Source organism: Arctopsyche grandis, chromosome 10 (assembly GCF_051622035.1).
Source record: "Arctopsyche grandis isolate Sample6627 chromosome 10, ASM5162203v2, whole genome shotgun sequence".
Taxonomy (NCBI): Eukaryota; Metazoa; Arthropoda; class Insecta; order Trichoptera; family Hydropsychidae; genus Arctopsyche; species Arctopsyche grandis.
The window spans coordinates 11,195,185-11,210,133 of record NC_135364.1 but is presented as its reverse complement, the minus strand read 5'-3'; the positions used below and the strand labels follow the sequence as shown (position 1 = coordinate 11,210,133).

The following is a 14,949-nucleotide window of genomic DNA, read 5'->3' as shown; positions in this document are numbered from 1 at the left end:
AAAGGGTCGGATCGTTGTCAAATTTGAGAAGGGTGATAGTCCTAAATATAAACTAGATTAATCAAAGTCTAAGTTTTTTTTTTGAAAAAGAAGCAGGTTCAATAATGTAACGTGGAATAATCCGTGTAAAGTATGTAAGTTGAAAAAAATCACGTACATATACATATGTATATATATATGTATGTTACTATCGATGTATACATTTCGTTCGTTCATGAACATTGTAGTTTGTTCATACACGAACCAATCTGACCAGTTATAGTGTACACAAAAGAACAAATTGATTAACGAACTAGTCTAAACTATCAGGCATAAGTATTCTCAGTCGTTTATCCTCAACCTCTATGTACTTATGTACATACATAATTATGCTTAGGCTGGGTTGAAATATTTTTAATATTAGCGAAAACCGGAATTATGGCAGCATTGAAATGTGGTTTCCATGGGATTTCCCATTTAAAATGCTTGGCTTTTTGACATCTCTAAGGTTTTGACAGCTAAAAGTTTCATGGTACACCTAGTGAATCTATTTGAAGATACGTAGCTTTTGACTTAAAGTAAAACCAATAGTTCGTGTATGAACAAACTAGTACGTTGACGAACGAACCGGAGTGAACACTTGGACTGTAACATACATATATTTATGTATAATAATATTGTTTGTGTAATACATCTAGTGTTTAAGCAAAAGTTCAAGAACTTTTCTCAAATGGCATCAATCTTTATGATACTCGATCAAAAATTAATTTTTATTTAAAACATACATACATATGTATGTTTGTATATGTATATACATATTTTAACAATTTTCCACTTACATATTATATGATACAGGAAATTTTTGAATTGATTTTAATATTTCACGAAAGAAATTAAGCTACTCTGAAGCATATTATGCATATGTTACAGTCCAAGTGTTTACTCCGGTTCCTTCATGAACATACCAGTTTGTTTATATACGAACTATTTGCTAAAAGTCAAAAGCCACCAGGTGTCATATGAAACTTTTACCTGTCAAAACTTTGATTTGTATTCAAAATGGGAAATCCCGTGGAGACTGCATTACAACGTTGCTATTATTTCCATTTTCGTTGATTTTTAAAACATTTCAACCCAGGGTACTCATACATAGAATACAGTTAATGGAATATGTTAAATTGTAATAAATAGTTTGTCAAATTGTTCTTTTGTGTACAGTATAACTGGCCGCGTATGAACAAACTGGCATTTTATTGAACGAACGAGATGTACACTTGGACTGTAGCATATACATATATTATAATAAGTATGTATGTATGCAAATGCAAATACCTAAATATAATATATTGTATACTAGTAGCCTGTGTGCACATACATAATTGTGCACTCGGTAAAATATCGCAATTTGGATCATTTAATTAATCATTTATTAACCACTTCATGCGTGTAAAGGTGCACGCTCCTTTGTATTTAAGGCTATGGCTCGAAATTAATTTTGGTTTCTTCACAGTGGCATCTAAAAATATCCTGTGATACTAATGAAATTGAAAAACGTCAATATTTTTCGTTAGTTTATGATATATTCAAGAGGTAGTGTCAAGGATTGGCACTAAACACATATAATAAAATAATCGAATCGGTTTCTACAAACGCGTAGCAATTAAGTGGATAAAAATTTAAAATTCAATTATTTGTTTTGAAAAAGATTATTTAGTTTTTGTTGGCCAGTCATGTGAACGAAGTGATATGCCGCGTCTCTTTCCACGATATACGATTCCAAGGGGAGAAAGAGAGATGGAGCATGGTACACAAGGTATGGTACACTTCGTACACATACACGTACGCATTAGACACTTATTATATATGTAAGTTTAATATAATATGTAGCCAAACCAATTTCGAACCGAAATAGATTCAACCAAAACCAAAATCGAAACAATTATTTTAAGAATATCCTTAGAACTCAAACCCATACGAGAAAAAACAAATGGTTTCTTTTGATTAATTACCGGTTATATTAGTGTTAAAAAACACTCGAATGATTAATTATTTAAATTCAAACAAAAACAAAATAATAATAAAACAATGCTTTAGATATTTGATTAAAACAGTGAAAGGGTTGTGAATTTGCCTATGATACAAAAATAAGAAAAAAATTGGCTTCAGTAACAGATACAATTGATCAATAGTTTCAACGGTATCGGTGATAAATGAGAGCATTATCGTGATACGCAACTATCGCGGGAGCCAGTGAAATGTAGATCCATTTGCAAATTAAAGATAAACTTGATTGAAAAGCTTTCTTCGGTATTTCTAGAAAGTGGGTTATACAAATACACACCCACAGCTTCATGGAATATATTCTCATGTGCAATTCCGAAAGATATGAGGTTAGGGATTAAGGGCATGTTTGGGAATTCCATTACACACTCTCAAATCTCAAGAGAACGATACTTAATACAGATTAACGATACAAGCCGTTATGTAGAGCTTCGTGGATTTAAATAAAGCGAACGGTTTTTAGGTTAGAATTAATTTTACGTATTTTATCATTTAAATCCACATATTAATATTTAAGAACCATTGTTGTTGATCCTTAAAACCATAAAAAATTAAGTCAGTAACCCCCAAATAATAAAGTCTAATTTTAGAAGATACTTTAGTCTGAGAAAGATACGATTGTCAAGATATATGTATGTACATATAAACTGTACAAGATATACCACGCGTTATTACATAAAAATATAAAAGAGCCTTGTAAAAAGTACTCACATGCATATAAAATAGGCAAAGAAATAATTTATTTATATAAAGTGTACTATATACATACGTACGTATATGTTACATTTTCATCGTAAAAAACCACGTGGAAGAGTATATTTAGTATGATTGATATGCATATATTATAAAATGGTCGATTTATTTAATAACCATAGGTTCTGTTTGGCCAAGCTTTAGATGCCTGAGAAACTGAGAGAATTTCACCCCCCAACTCTGTTGTCAATTCTGACTAGACAGAACTATTGTGCTCGCGTACTCACCCCATCCGACTGCTAAACGTGCTGTCTGATCATTTTAATATTTTCACTGCATCAAACAGTTAGGCAACATCTTTTGAATGGCTCTTACAAATAATTTTTTATATTATTTTAATTTTTATACTTTTTTATCAGCCTCCAACCATTCCGTTTTTTTTTCGATTATTTATTTTATATTTATTTATTTTATTTAAATACATACATATATATGTATGCATAATATATGCCAGGATTGCCTAACAGGTAAACACCAATGCGCTTTTCTGACCAATTACAAACATCGATAAACAACTACATATATTTATACAGATCATGACATCTATGAGCCTTCCTGGTATATACATATGTGTATATAAACATAAAATAAAATAAATTTTCGAGCAATACATATATTTTATAATATCATCAAATTCGGGGTGCTATAAATACGAATTTGCCTGAGGTATATTATATAATTTTAATAACATTTTTTTATTATAAAATATTTTTGTAAATCGGGCAGGAGTTAAGTTTGACTGTTAGGTTTTCCTAGTATAATTTTTAAATAAAATATTTGAATTGAATTGAATAAATATATTGAGCTTCTATAATATAAATAAACGTGGTGATATAATGGTCAGTGATCTGAAAAAAGGTAAATAAACCAATCAATCAATCATCTCAAATTAAAGATTCAAACTGTCACATGTTTCACAGTCACGAGGTTTTGGTTGAGCGTGGGGGAAATTCAAAGCACGTTGTTTCGGAAAATGTGAGATTGGGATGGGAGGCGGCGAGAATTGGGGATGGGGGGTAGGGGGGTGGGTAGGCTTTCCCGGAAAATCTGAGAGTTGCAAAGAGAGAGGCACGTGTGAATGGCAATGAGGTGATGGTACTCACAGGTGACCGCTACGTGTCGAGCCGTTGCAGCGCGGTCAGCCGGTACTTGAGCCGCCAGGGGCGCTCGCCCTCCTTGTCAGACATGAGCGGGTGCGGGGGGCGGCAGAGGGCGCTCCAGCGACAACACTGCCATCCAACGGCACCGAACCGAATTTCAGCAGCCACCGTCTCGACGACACTACGACTATACCCTCATGCCGACAAACGCACGTCCGTACATCGGAACCAAACCACATGTGGACAAAACGGCGACGGATGAAATCGCAACCAACCACTGTTTGGAAACACAGAGGCACCACACCACAGTGCTAGGTTAGAGTCGGGCCGTGTTGACACATGGATCGCGGGAAAAGCGCGTCGGGACGCGCGTCCGTCGTTTGGTTCGCGAGCGTGTGGATCGATCAGGTGTGATGTTCGCGGGTCCTCGGTAAATAAATAATGGCGAGAATGGAAGGCTATCGATCAAATACGCGTACGGCGGCCGAAATACGTGCGGAAAATAAATACGGAACGGAGGGGTGGGATGGGAGGGCGACGCCGACGCCGAATCGAAGATCGACGCTCTGGGACGAGCGAGACGGGGTTTGGGGGTGCGGAAGTGGGAGGGAGAGGGTGATTTGAGGGATGTTTGCGCATGCGTCGGAAACACGCGCACGACGCGCGCGCTCTCTCCCGGCGCGCCGTTCAATTGAATATTTATGATGCGACTACCTTTGCACTTTACTTCCAACTCACTTTCACCTGGACACTTTACTTTTCCTGCCTGACAGTTCGGTGGCTGTGATAGAACGTGTCGTCGACAAGTTGTCTGAATATAACATGTGCGTTCTTCATCAACACTAACAGTCCAGTGCGCGTATACTAGGGTTTCCAACAGGTCTCTTTTCAAAAGTACATGTCCTTTTTTTTTGACAAACATCTCAAAGTATTTATGATTTTAATTGAATAAGTATTTATACTAATAATAATAATAATAGCTTTTATTCCAGACGATGAGGAGAATAGTGCAATCCCCAACGCCCATATAAAAAATATATAGATAATAAAAAGAGAATTGAAAAAATAGTAAACAAAAAAAAATACATAAGTAATTATATAAATATTACTAATAATAGATAATAATAATAATTATAAATAATAATAATAATAATAAATAATAATAATAATAATCATTATGATGGCGTAAGTCCACTTTTCTTTATTTCGAGAAATATTTCGAAAAACATTAAATATAATATTTTGCATTTTACAATATTTAAAAATACTGGTGGCCTGTAATAAGTTTATTCTGCCTTTACAAGATTCTGGATATATCGAATTAAAAGTAGTTAATTAAATAAAATTGAATAAGTGTTTTTGGAAAATTAGCGGCTCATACATATATGTATGTAAGACACGATTAAATAAAGTATATTAATATAACATTAGACAAAAGCACAGTAGAATTAATTATATCTATGTAGGTGAAATCATTGCATTTTACAATATTTAAAAATACTGGTGGCCTGTAATAAGTTTATTCTGCCGTTCCATGATTCAGGACGTATCGAATTAAAAGTAGTGATAACAATTTGTGAATTAAGTCGAATTGAAATAGTGTTTTTGGAAATGAAAATTGGACTTTCAAATATAACGGCTCATATAAAAGCGTATCCGAACATTTCATCGCGGTGGCTTTTTATCGTGGGGACAGCTCACTGACAGATTTCATGCAAATCTGTACTTTTTATCCACAATATTAATCTTTAACTTTTATGTTGACAGTACTTTTTGAAATGTACATATATTGAAACCGTTATTCAAATATTTGAAGCAATGATTTTTTGAATCAAACATATGTATGTAGTTATTCTTTTTTAATAAAATTAATTGAAAACTGTCAAGCTTTCTATTATCCACAAAACAATAAATTACATATTTTGTTCCCGAAAATTTGTATTGCCATATAGTATAATTAAAAAATAGTTGCATGAAATCTGTCGGCGAGTTGTCTCCGTGGTGAAATGGTCGTGCGATGGAATGTCCTAGAACCATATAATAGAGTTTAATTTGTCGCGTTCAAATTGCGAAGTTCTAGGATTATTTAAAATCAACGAGCGCGTTATTTAAATGTATATTAAAAAAATTAAATATAATTAATTAATAATATTTCTTTTTATTGATAATTTTTAATAAATGAATGTTAACTATATAATTTACATAAGTTACACTATTTTGTAAAAAAGAAATGCTTCTTAGTAGAAATTTTTTTCTAATGGTAATTTTCTAAGTGAAAATAAATGCACATGCAGTGAGATTTCAAGAATTAATAAAAAAAATTCGTCTGCGGCGCTAATACAATATTATTCTCTCACCATAATTTTTGTTTAAAATGACTAATTTTCTTAATATCTGAACTTTCTAATTTTTAAACCGTTTGGAATTTTTCTTAAAATTTGAAAGTTGAAATGCTCTCATGATATCAAATTACGAGCCGCTAATAATTATTAAACATATTTTATGTAAAAAATTCATAAAAATGACCTACATATGATTTCATATCGGTACGGTGACCATATTTTTTTTGAGAAAATAGAGGACATATAAAGAATCGTTTTGAACCTTAAAAAAGCGCTTTATAACTTGTTTTTAATAACGTGGGCTCGTGCTGTGAAAAATCAAAAAATTGTATACAGTTCATTTCAAAGTTGCATTTGTTATAAATGCATGCTCCTATGTATAAAATGTGTCTATTTTTAATTGGGTTTTCTCATCGATCCGCATAATCTTAATAAACTAATGACAACATTCGTTCAATGGGGGTATTAGATCCAGGGAGACATAAGGAAGATTCAGCGATTTTTTTAAATTAACCCATGCTGGCAGGGTTTGTTATTCTTCGATCTTTTCATTTTGTCGATCTATGTATATCTACCTAAAATTTTTATAGAAAAAAAATAGAACCGATTTTTTAAGGTTCACCGGTAGCACCGTCTTAGTTCCAATGAAACACTCGATTTAAAAAAAAAATAAAGGACAAAAAGGCAATTTTAGGAAATAAATAAATCTAAAGGACAGAACAGTGAAGTAAAGGACTGTCCTCTTAAATAAAGGACATAAGGTCACCGTATATCTCGGCTAAATTTATTATTATTATATAAAAAATAGGGGGGCCAAATTTCAAGGTGATACGTCACTAAGTGCATTTCATATAAATAAAATAGTTTTCTGATCATTATTAAATTAAAAAGTTTTCTGATCATTATTTTACAAAGTATATTTATGTTTCAAAAATTCATATACGTGTCCGCGGGATTTAAAATTATGAATGTAATGGTCGATGAGGTCTGAAAAGATGGCGACTTCTGTTCTAAACGATTTTGTGTTAAATTTTGAACGCCATAGTTCGAAATGAAATATTTTTGGAACATTTCTCTTTTCAATTCCCAGTTTACGCTATGCGTTTTAAAATTTTATTGAACAAGTTTAAAATGTACAGAAACCAAGACATTGGAACTACGTTGGATACATCTATGGTGATTTTTTTCGATATAAAATATAAGCCCCCTTTATTTGTGCATATCGTGATATAAAATACGCCTTCATGAGATGAATTTTTTACATTTATCATATACCTAATTTATAGGTTAAATTAAAAAAAAATCATTTATATTATAAAGCTCAAATATTTTTGGTTTCGGGTGGTAGGTTTACAGTACTTGCACCACTGCCTAGCCCACAAATTATCCTTGTTTCCTTCGCCCACCTCAATTGTGTTTCCTTTTTTGCATCCTCCTACGCTCCTACGCTGGGTACTGTTTGAGCACTTCTCTTGTCGAATTTTCGTCACTAGTTCTAAGAACGTGACCCGTTGCGATCTCAGTCTATCCACTCGCTCCACATAATATTAAAAGCATTCACATAATATTTAAAGCACTCGTTCCACATAATATAATATTGTGCGTTAAAATAAATAAATACATATGAAATGTGATATCAAATAAAATAAAAAATGATTTGAAAAATTGAATTAAAGGGTTCATAAATTATCTATGGTGATAGTAATTTTGAATTATAAGTTTCAACAGGTTCGGTGACAATTTCGCACAAGGCATGAAAATCTCGAACGCAGAATATATGGCACTCGAAAATTCTCCCACCGAGTGTCATCCACGCAAACTATCACGCTAACGAGAATTCGAGTTCCAGATATTCCGTATTCACGATTTTCGTGGCAACGATTGTCGTGTGCGAGATCGCCGTGTTGGAAATAGTCCGTTTACCGTTTCAACGATGCAATTACATACATACAGTCGCGCTCACATAAAATGCAACACCAAAGAAAAACGCGTGGAAAAAAATCAGTACATAGCGTCATTAAAATGGTAGATAATACCAGTGCATTATTTAAAAAAAAAAAATCGTTTGAAAACAGGTCGCTAAAATGGGCTGGGTGCAATTTCAATAAGAAGCATGAAGATTTTACGACAATCGTCGATTCCACAGTTAAAGTGCAATTTGGAATGACAACGTCAGCTAGTTTATACATTTTTGATTTTATTACTTACAGTTACATATTATCATTTAAGAAATCAATTTATTTATTTATTACTAGTCTTATTTAGCTAATTGCGTAATTTATGTATCTATAATATTATGGTAGCGTTATATAATATTTTATAGGATTTTAAATATATTTTTTTATTAATAATAATTTTTTTAATTTTCGATGTATAAATCTCCATTATTTTACGAATAAGTCTTAGATACAAAATTTCAAATATATACTGATTCAAACAATCATCTATTTTTATTATTATTTTAATATTAGGAATGAATGAAAACAAAATCTTTTGAACTGAAAATTAATATTAATAAATTTATCAACACACTTAATCATACATAGTATATATGTATGTATAATACATACAACTTACATTTGGTTATGTAGTTTAATATAGTTCTCCGTTACAACTTTAATACTACATACGAACTATAATACAATAGTTGATAAGCTCCTCGTATCTCATTCGAAAACTTTGTTATGATTTATGTCTAGTTTCCATATTAAATTATGCACATATAAAACAAAATTTAACTAGATACTGTAGAACGGTAAGAGAATTTCGTATTAAATCTAGCATGAAAATATGCAAAACGTACCCAGTCAAATTCGGAGTTTTATATGTCAATACAATATTAAGAATTTGTTTGTGAACGACAAAAAATCGATATAAAAAAACCGGGGGATTCGCAATGCACCCTAATAATGCCGTATAATTATAGTAGCCGTCGCCAAAATATAAGTGCAAAGGGGACGAAACACGTGGGGTTGTGCAAGCGGATCAATGAATCAGGGTAGTTCAACACACATAAAAACAGTTGGAATTAAAGCTTCGTCAAATTTATAAAATCATATTACAGTTTATTTTAACGATTTTTTTAATAAAATAAATACAATATTCAATAAATGTACATACCTACATATATACATATGTACACATATCCGCACGCGTACTATCATATTAATAAATAATACGCGAACAAAATTAGGTCGTCTTTTTCTTGCAATTGAACTGCTGCGGAATTTATTTAAGGAGGAATTTGGGTTCGCTGTGATATTCTCACCCGCTATTTATCCATACTTACTTTTGGGTAAATATGGATATATTTTCTATTAGAGTAGGGGATTTGTGAGATTTGTGAGTTATCAAAAGAGGGTGATGAAAACGTCAGATGAATATTATGTAAGACAGATAAATGCGAATTCGTGTGATGATATTCCAGATAAAACATCATAGAAAAATGAGGCAGACGAAGAGTATGTAAAAATGTAATTTGCAAAAATTGTGTGTGAATGTTTTAATGTCGGGAGAATGAATATAATTTAAATATGTTATGAAATACCTTATCCTCAGCTTCTTCAGCGCGTCCTTCCGCCTCCAGAACACGCTGTTCGAGCTCCGAGAGCTGAAATAAATAAAAAGTATATTTTAATGAATATAAATAAATTTGAGATTTTTGTATAATTTAACAAAATTTTGTTGAATATGATCGATAATTTTTAACAAAATTTTGTTGAAATAAATTTGTGCTTAGAAATTATTTTTTTCTATGGCCATCTAGCGACAAAAAATAAAACTAGAAGAAATAGACAAAAAAGGTTGTGGTTTTTGTCTAAGATAAAAATATAGTTTAGAAAATCGCCGCCAGGTGTCTCCCAAAACTGCACTCCAAAATATATGTACGTCGCTAAATTATTATACAAATTTTAATAAATCATAACTATTTAAGCAATAAATTCTCACTATCGATTAAATAGTTAGTTTAAATGTGAAAATTATATAAACATGAATAAAAAGGTATAAAAATACATATGAAATAAGTCAGTAAAGGAATTTTGCGTGTCGAAGAGTATTAGGCAAATTATTATTATACACACAACTTAAATCGATGATATTTGAACAAACTTCGTACGCTAGCAAAATAAGTCCAAATCGTTATTTGCTTATTATTTTTATGAGAAAAAAGGGCAATGCCCACAAAATCGACAAACTTTTAAAGTACCTACAGGAAAAATTGACAGTTTTTCTTTATAATTTTCACTTTAAATTTATGTACATAACATAACAGATGAAAAACCAATTACATAAATCAACAAGAAGAAACTTTATTGATTTAAACTGAAAAAAAAGTCGTAATTTGCGGCGAAAAAATCACAAGAGAGGAAAATCGTTTAGCAGCAAAGGGTCCACAAATGGTCTAACTTATATAAAACTTGATTTGAATTGGAAAAACGTTCGGGCAAACATGGAGATAAAAGAGCGACTGTCAAGGGTTAAGCCGGGAACACGATTAACGAGAAAACTTTAAAAGAATACAACAAAGAGATAAATCAAGCATCGTACGCGTAGCCATAATAGAAAAGAGAATAAAAGAGAGAAGAAGTAAGGAATGAGAGAGGGAACTTTGCGGGACAAAAAGCTCACATCGTCCGATAAAAACGAGTGGATATGGAGAGTCAAAGAAGTACGAAAACTCCAATAGCAATTTGTATTTCCTTTTTCTGCATAGTTCGCGGAAAGCGTCATAAATATCCTCGCAGAGAATCGATCGCGACGCGAAAAATGACGATTCGCACGGAACCGCCACAATATTGACTTTTGAAACTTTATATATTAAATTTCACCATACGGCGGCACATAAATCAAACGTATCAAAACGCTAGTAATTTTATTGCGTTTCTAATCCGTTCGGATAGAGATTAAACGGCGCGTACAACATTAGTACACGTAATAAAGGCGAGTTCGATAGTGAGCCGGTAATTTATTCAGGAGGCTGTCGTTATCGATCCTGGCACCAAAGTTCCAGGGTGGTTGGTGATCCGAAGCAGATTTGCCAAGTGTCGTGTGAACGAACCTATCCCCCGACGCAAGTTTATACATGTGTATGCATATTGTTAGCACACGTGAGCAGAGTTAATATATTTAAGCCGTAGCAGGTGATTAGGTCCGTTGAGTCGTGAGACCAAATGACCCATAAGATGGGCGCCTCGGCCGAACAATCGATATGGGACCCCGCAAAGGGCGCTTCGCCTCGCCCAGTCAATGTAAAACCACGACAGGGAGAAAAGTTCATAATCAGAAAGATTATCGTTCGATACGTGAGCGTATATAAGGGGGTGGTGGGAGGACAAAACAGTGGGCGGCGTGCAAACGGGGGGAGAGAGAGAGATTCGCTGAAGCGGGGCACGACCCTAATCTGAAAGTTCGGCTGGGTCCTATGAGGCGGAAATGGTCGAGAGAAATGTATGTACGCGTGTTTTCCAATTTAACAGGATGTTGATTACGGTGCAAAAGGTTTGGAAAACGTTTGGTTGTTTGAGGCTTTCGCAAAAACTAAGCAATTTTCCTGCAACGGACGGGGTGGAAACTACAGTCGACATTTCCGCCCCCGCAGGCAATTTCCACACTATACGCGAACAATTTGCGACACACACACTTAGATTGTATATACATAAATACCGACACTATTATTATTGCGTATCGAGTCAGGCATACCGTGATAGCAACAAATTCGTGCATTGAATCGATATAATTAAAAATATGATTCCAGACAATTCACCTGAAATATCATTGAAAAACGCATATTACATCTATTCGAGAATTAAACGTAAGTGGTTAGTTATAATTTTCGAGACGGCTTAAAAGTCTCACGTCGTCTCAAAGACTCTGTCCCAGCCTGTATTTGAGGTTTATGCTAATATTCTGAACAGTTATACAAAATAATCTTTATTAATTTTAATAACCGTAATCATATAGAAGAGATTAGAAGTAGCAGTAAGCTGTATGTATGTATTTATGTATGCATGCGTTGTTTTGCAGAATGGACACCTTCTCGGAGTAATTTTGTCATTAAAAATGATGTGTTTGCTTTTGTATTGCACATAACACGTATGTATGTATGTATTCATGAATTAGAAGATGTTATTTTCAATTCCAAAAACACTATTTCAGTTTTATTTAATACACAAAATTGTTATCACTACTATTAATTCGATTTGTCCAGAATCTTAGTAAAGACAAAAAAACTTATTACAAGCCATCAGTATTTATAAATATTTTATAAATACTGGTGTTTTGCGAGATATTTCTCGAAATAAAGGAAAGTGAACTTACGCCACTTACAAATATAAATGCTTATATATTACTGTATTATAGTGTCCTGTAATACAAAAAGAGTAAATAAGTGATGTATGAAATTAGGGTGGAGTGCTTTTGGGCGATTGAATGACGTTTTCAAATCTAAAATGCCACTGTCTAAAGTAAAAGATCTTCGATCAGTGTATCTTGCCAGTGTTGAAGTATGGGTGCGAAACTTAGACCTTCTATAATTTATTTTATTTTAATGTTTTTTTTTGCCACCGTGATTTATTGTGACCAAACATTTAAACAAAAAAAATATTCACGTGAAAATAAATAATATCTATTTGGCATAACGGGGAGAGATATTAAACGGAATACGCGAGTCAGAAGTATAACAGAGGTTTGGTGTAAGAGTGAAGGTGAAGAGATTGAAATGACAATGGGCGGGGGACGTAGCATAGATGGACGAAAGAAGTGCTCGAATGGTACCCGAGAGAATGTAAAAGTGTGTAAGGAAGGCGGCAGGAGAGATGGGTGGATGAAATCAGAAAAAATGTATGGTATAAGATGGATGCGAATTGCACAAAAGAGAGACGAATGAAAGCATGTTGGGGAGGCCTTCGTCCAACAGTGGATGACGAATGTCTGTGAATGATTGAAATGAGCACATTTGTATTCAAAATGAAATTTATGATTTTCATTGGATGGACTACTAATAAACAAGACCAGTTTAAGCTGGCGTTGTTATATGTATATAATAATACATATGACTCGTCGAATTCTATTAAAATTCATAGAAGAAAGTATACATATGTACATACAACAGAATTATTCATGTTAAATTTATATTTTGAAAATGTTCACGTGAAAGGCGAATAGTCTTTAACATTACGTTTAATTGAATTTAAAATCGAATTTAATTACAATAGGCGTATTGGTGCATTAACTGTCATTCTTTGTATATAATCTAATAAACAACAGACGGGAGAGGGAGCTTAAGAGTGACTCCACAGCAAAACTCGCTAACCGTTTTCAAAGGCTTTCGGAGGATTACACAGTTTACCACTCAAGGTTCTTTGGTAGCAACGTTTCTCGAGACGAGCTTACACAAAAGAAAGGAGCACCGAACCTTCGACACATTCTCAAATATATATATAATAATAATAAAAGACGGGAGATGGGAGAGGTAGAAATTAAAACCGCTCTCTCTTCAGACGGAGCATTTTCCGAACATTTCCCCATAGAAAGAATAGAGAATAGGAAGCAATATTATCGGTACCTATTGCTGGTGGGTAGGTGTATAATGCGGCAGACTGAAATGCATACATACGTATTTGCAACCGTAGTATGTCGTTGTCGAGCGCATGCAAATGCATATTGTTTGATCTTCAATTGATACCAATCAAATGTATATTGTTTGCTCTTCAATTGATACATTTCGAGATATAATACATACAATGAGCGTGCATTTATTTACAAGTCCAGAATAACTATAATAGAATGCGCGTTTGTGTGAAAAAAAAGGCGAACGGTATAAGTGTAGTGTCGGTCCATGGGGGGTGTTTTAAAATTCAATTTCTGAAAGGGTCGATCTAATCTGTTGTTTTTAGGTGCATATTCGAAGGGGATTTTTTTCTTATTCCGAGGGTAAATTTCTTGATTTTCTTCAGTTCGGCCGCTTCAGTTCTACTTATCTTTCGGCGGCCTGGAGGCGAGTTTTTCCCTCGCGGCGGAAAAGCCAGCTGATAGCCGATACTGAAACCGGTATTAAACGGGTCAAATAACGGCTTTGGGTTCTGGACATACATTAATAATAGGTCGCTAACGTTCCCCCCTTGGACACTTTTACGCAGCTCAGTTATTATCCGAGCTTAGCAATTGCTTACAGAAAACGAATTGCTTCATAATTACGTATTACATTTATATATATACTGTCGATATATGAGAGATGAAATATAACACTAGGGAAGCCAATTTTCTTTAATGAATGTCTATTAAATATAAAAATAGACGGCATTGATACTGTTAAAAGGCTTTATCTAAGTCTATTAACGTCACTTATTTCGGCAACAGCGCTACTTGAGTGCCGATTTGTTTACGAAACACAAATAAAATATAGCACTTATATTAAAAGTTGATGACAAATTCAGTTTTGTGTTCAGGACAATGGGAGCTTATTCTTGAGAGCTATCGTATGAAAATACGGAAGACAGGGTTATTGAAAGCGAAGTTTGAACAACATAGCGAAATAATAATGGCGAAGTTGTTATAAAGATTTTCTACAAACTTCAGTCTTTTGATGAGAACCGAATACAAAAGTTTTCAACGAACAATATAAAATGTTATCATGAGGTGATTTAAAGCGACATTTTGGCATTAATTAGTAATTTTGACGGTTTTCAATTAGCGTCAAAGATTTTACAACACAC

The 14,949-nt window shown here is 33.4% G+C and overlaps 1 protein-coding gene across 1 annotated transcript in view; it reads right to left on the bottom strand.

The window, feature by feature from the left end:
* LOC143918466 (uncharacterized protein CG43867) overlaps window positions 1-14,949 on the bottom strand; it is a 220,600-nt gene that overhangs the window by 28,604 nt on the left and 177,047 nt on the right. Inside the window, exon 5 of the mRNA XM_077440421.1 lies at window positions 9,783-9,845. Coding sequence (XP_077296547.1) covers window positions 9,783-9,845 — 63 coding nt within the window. The remainder of the gene's footprint in view (window positions 1-9,782; window positions 9,846-14,949) is intronic.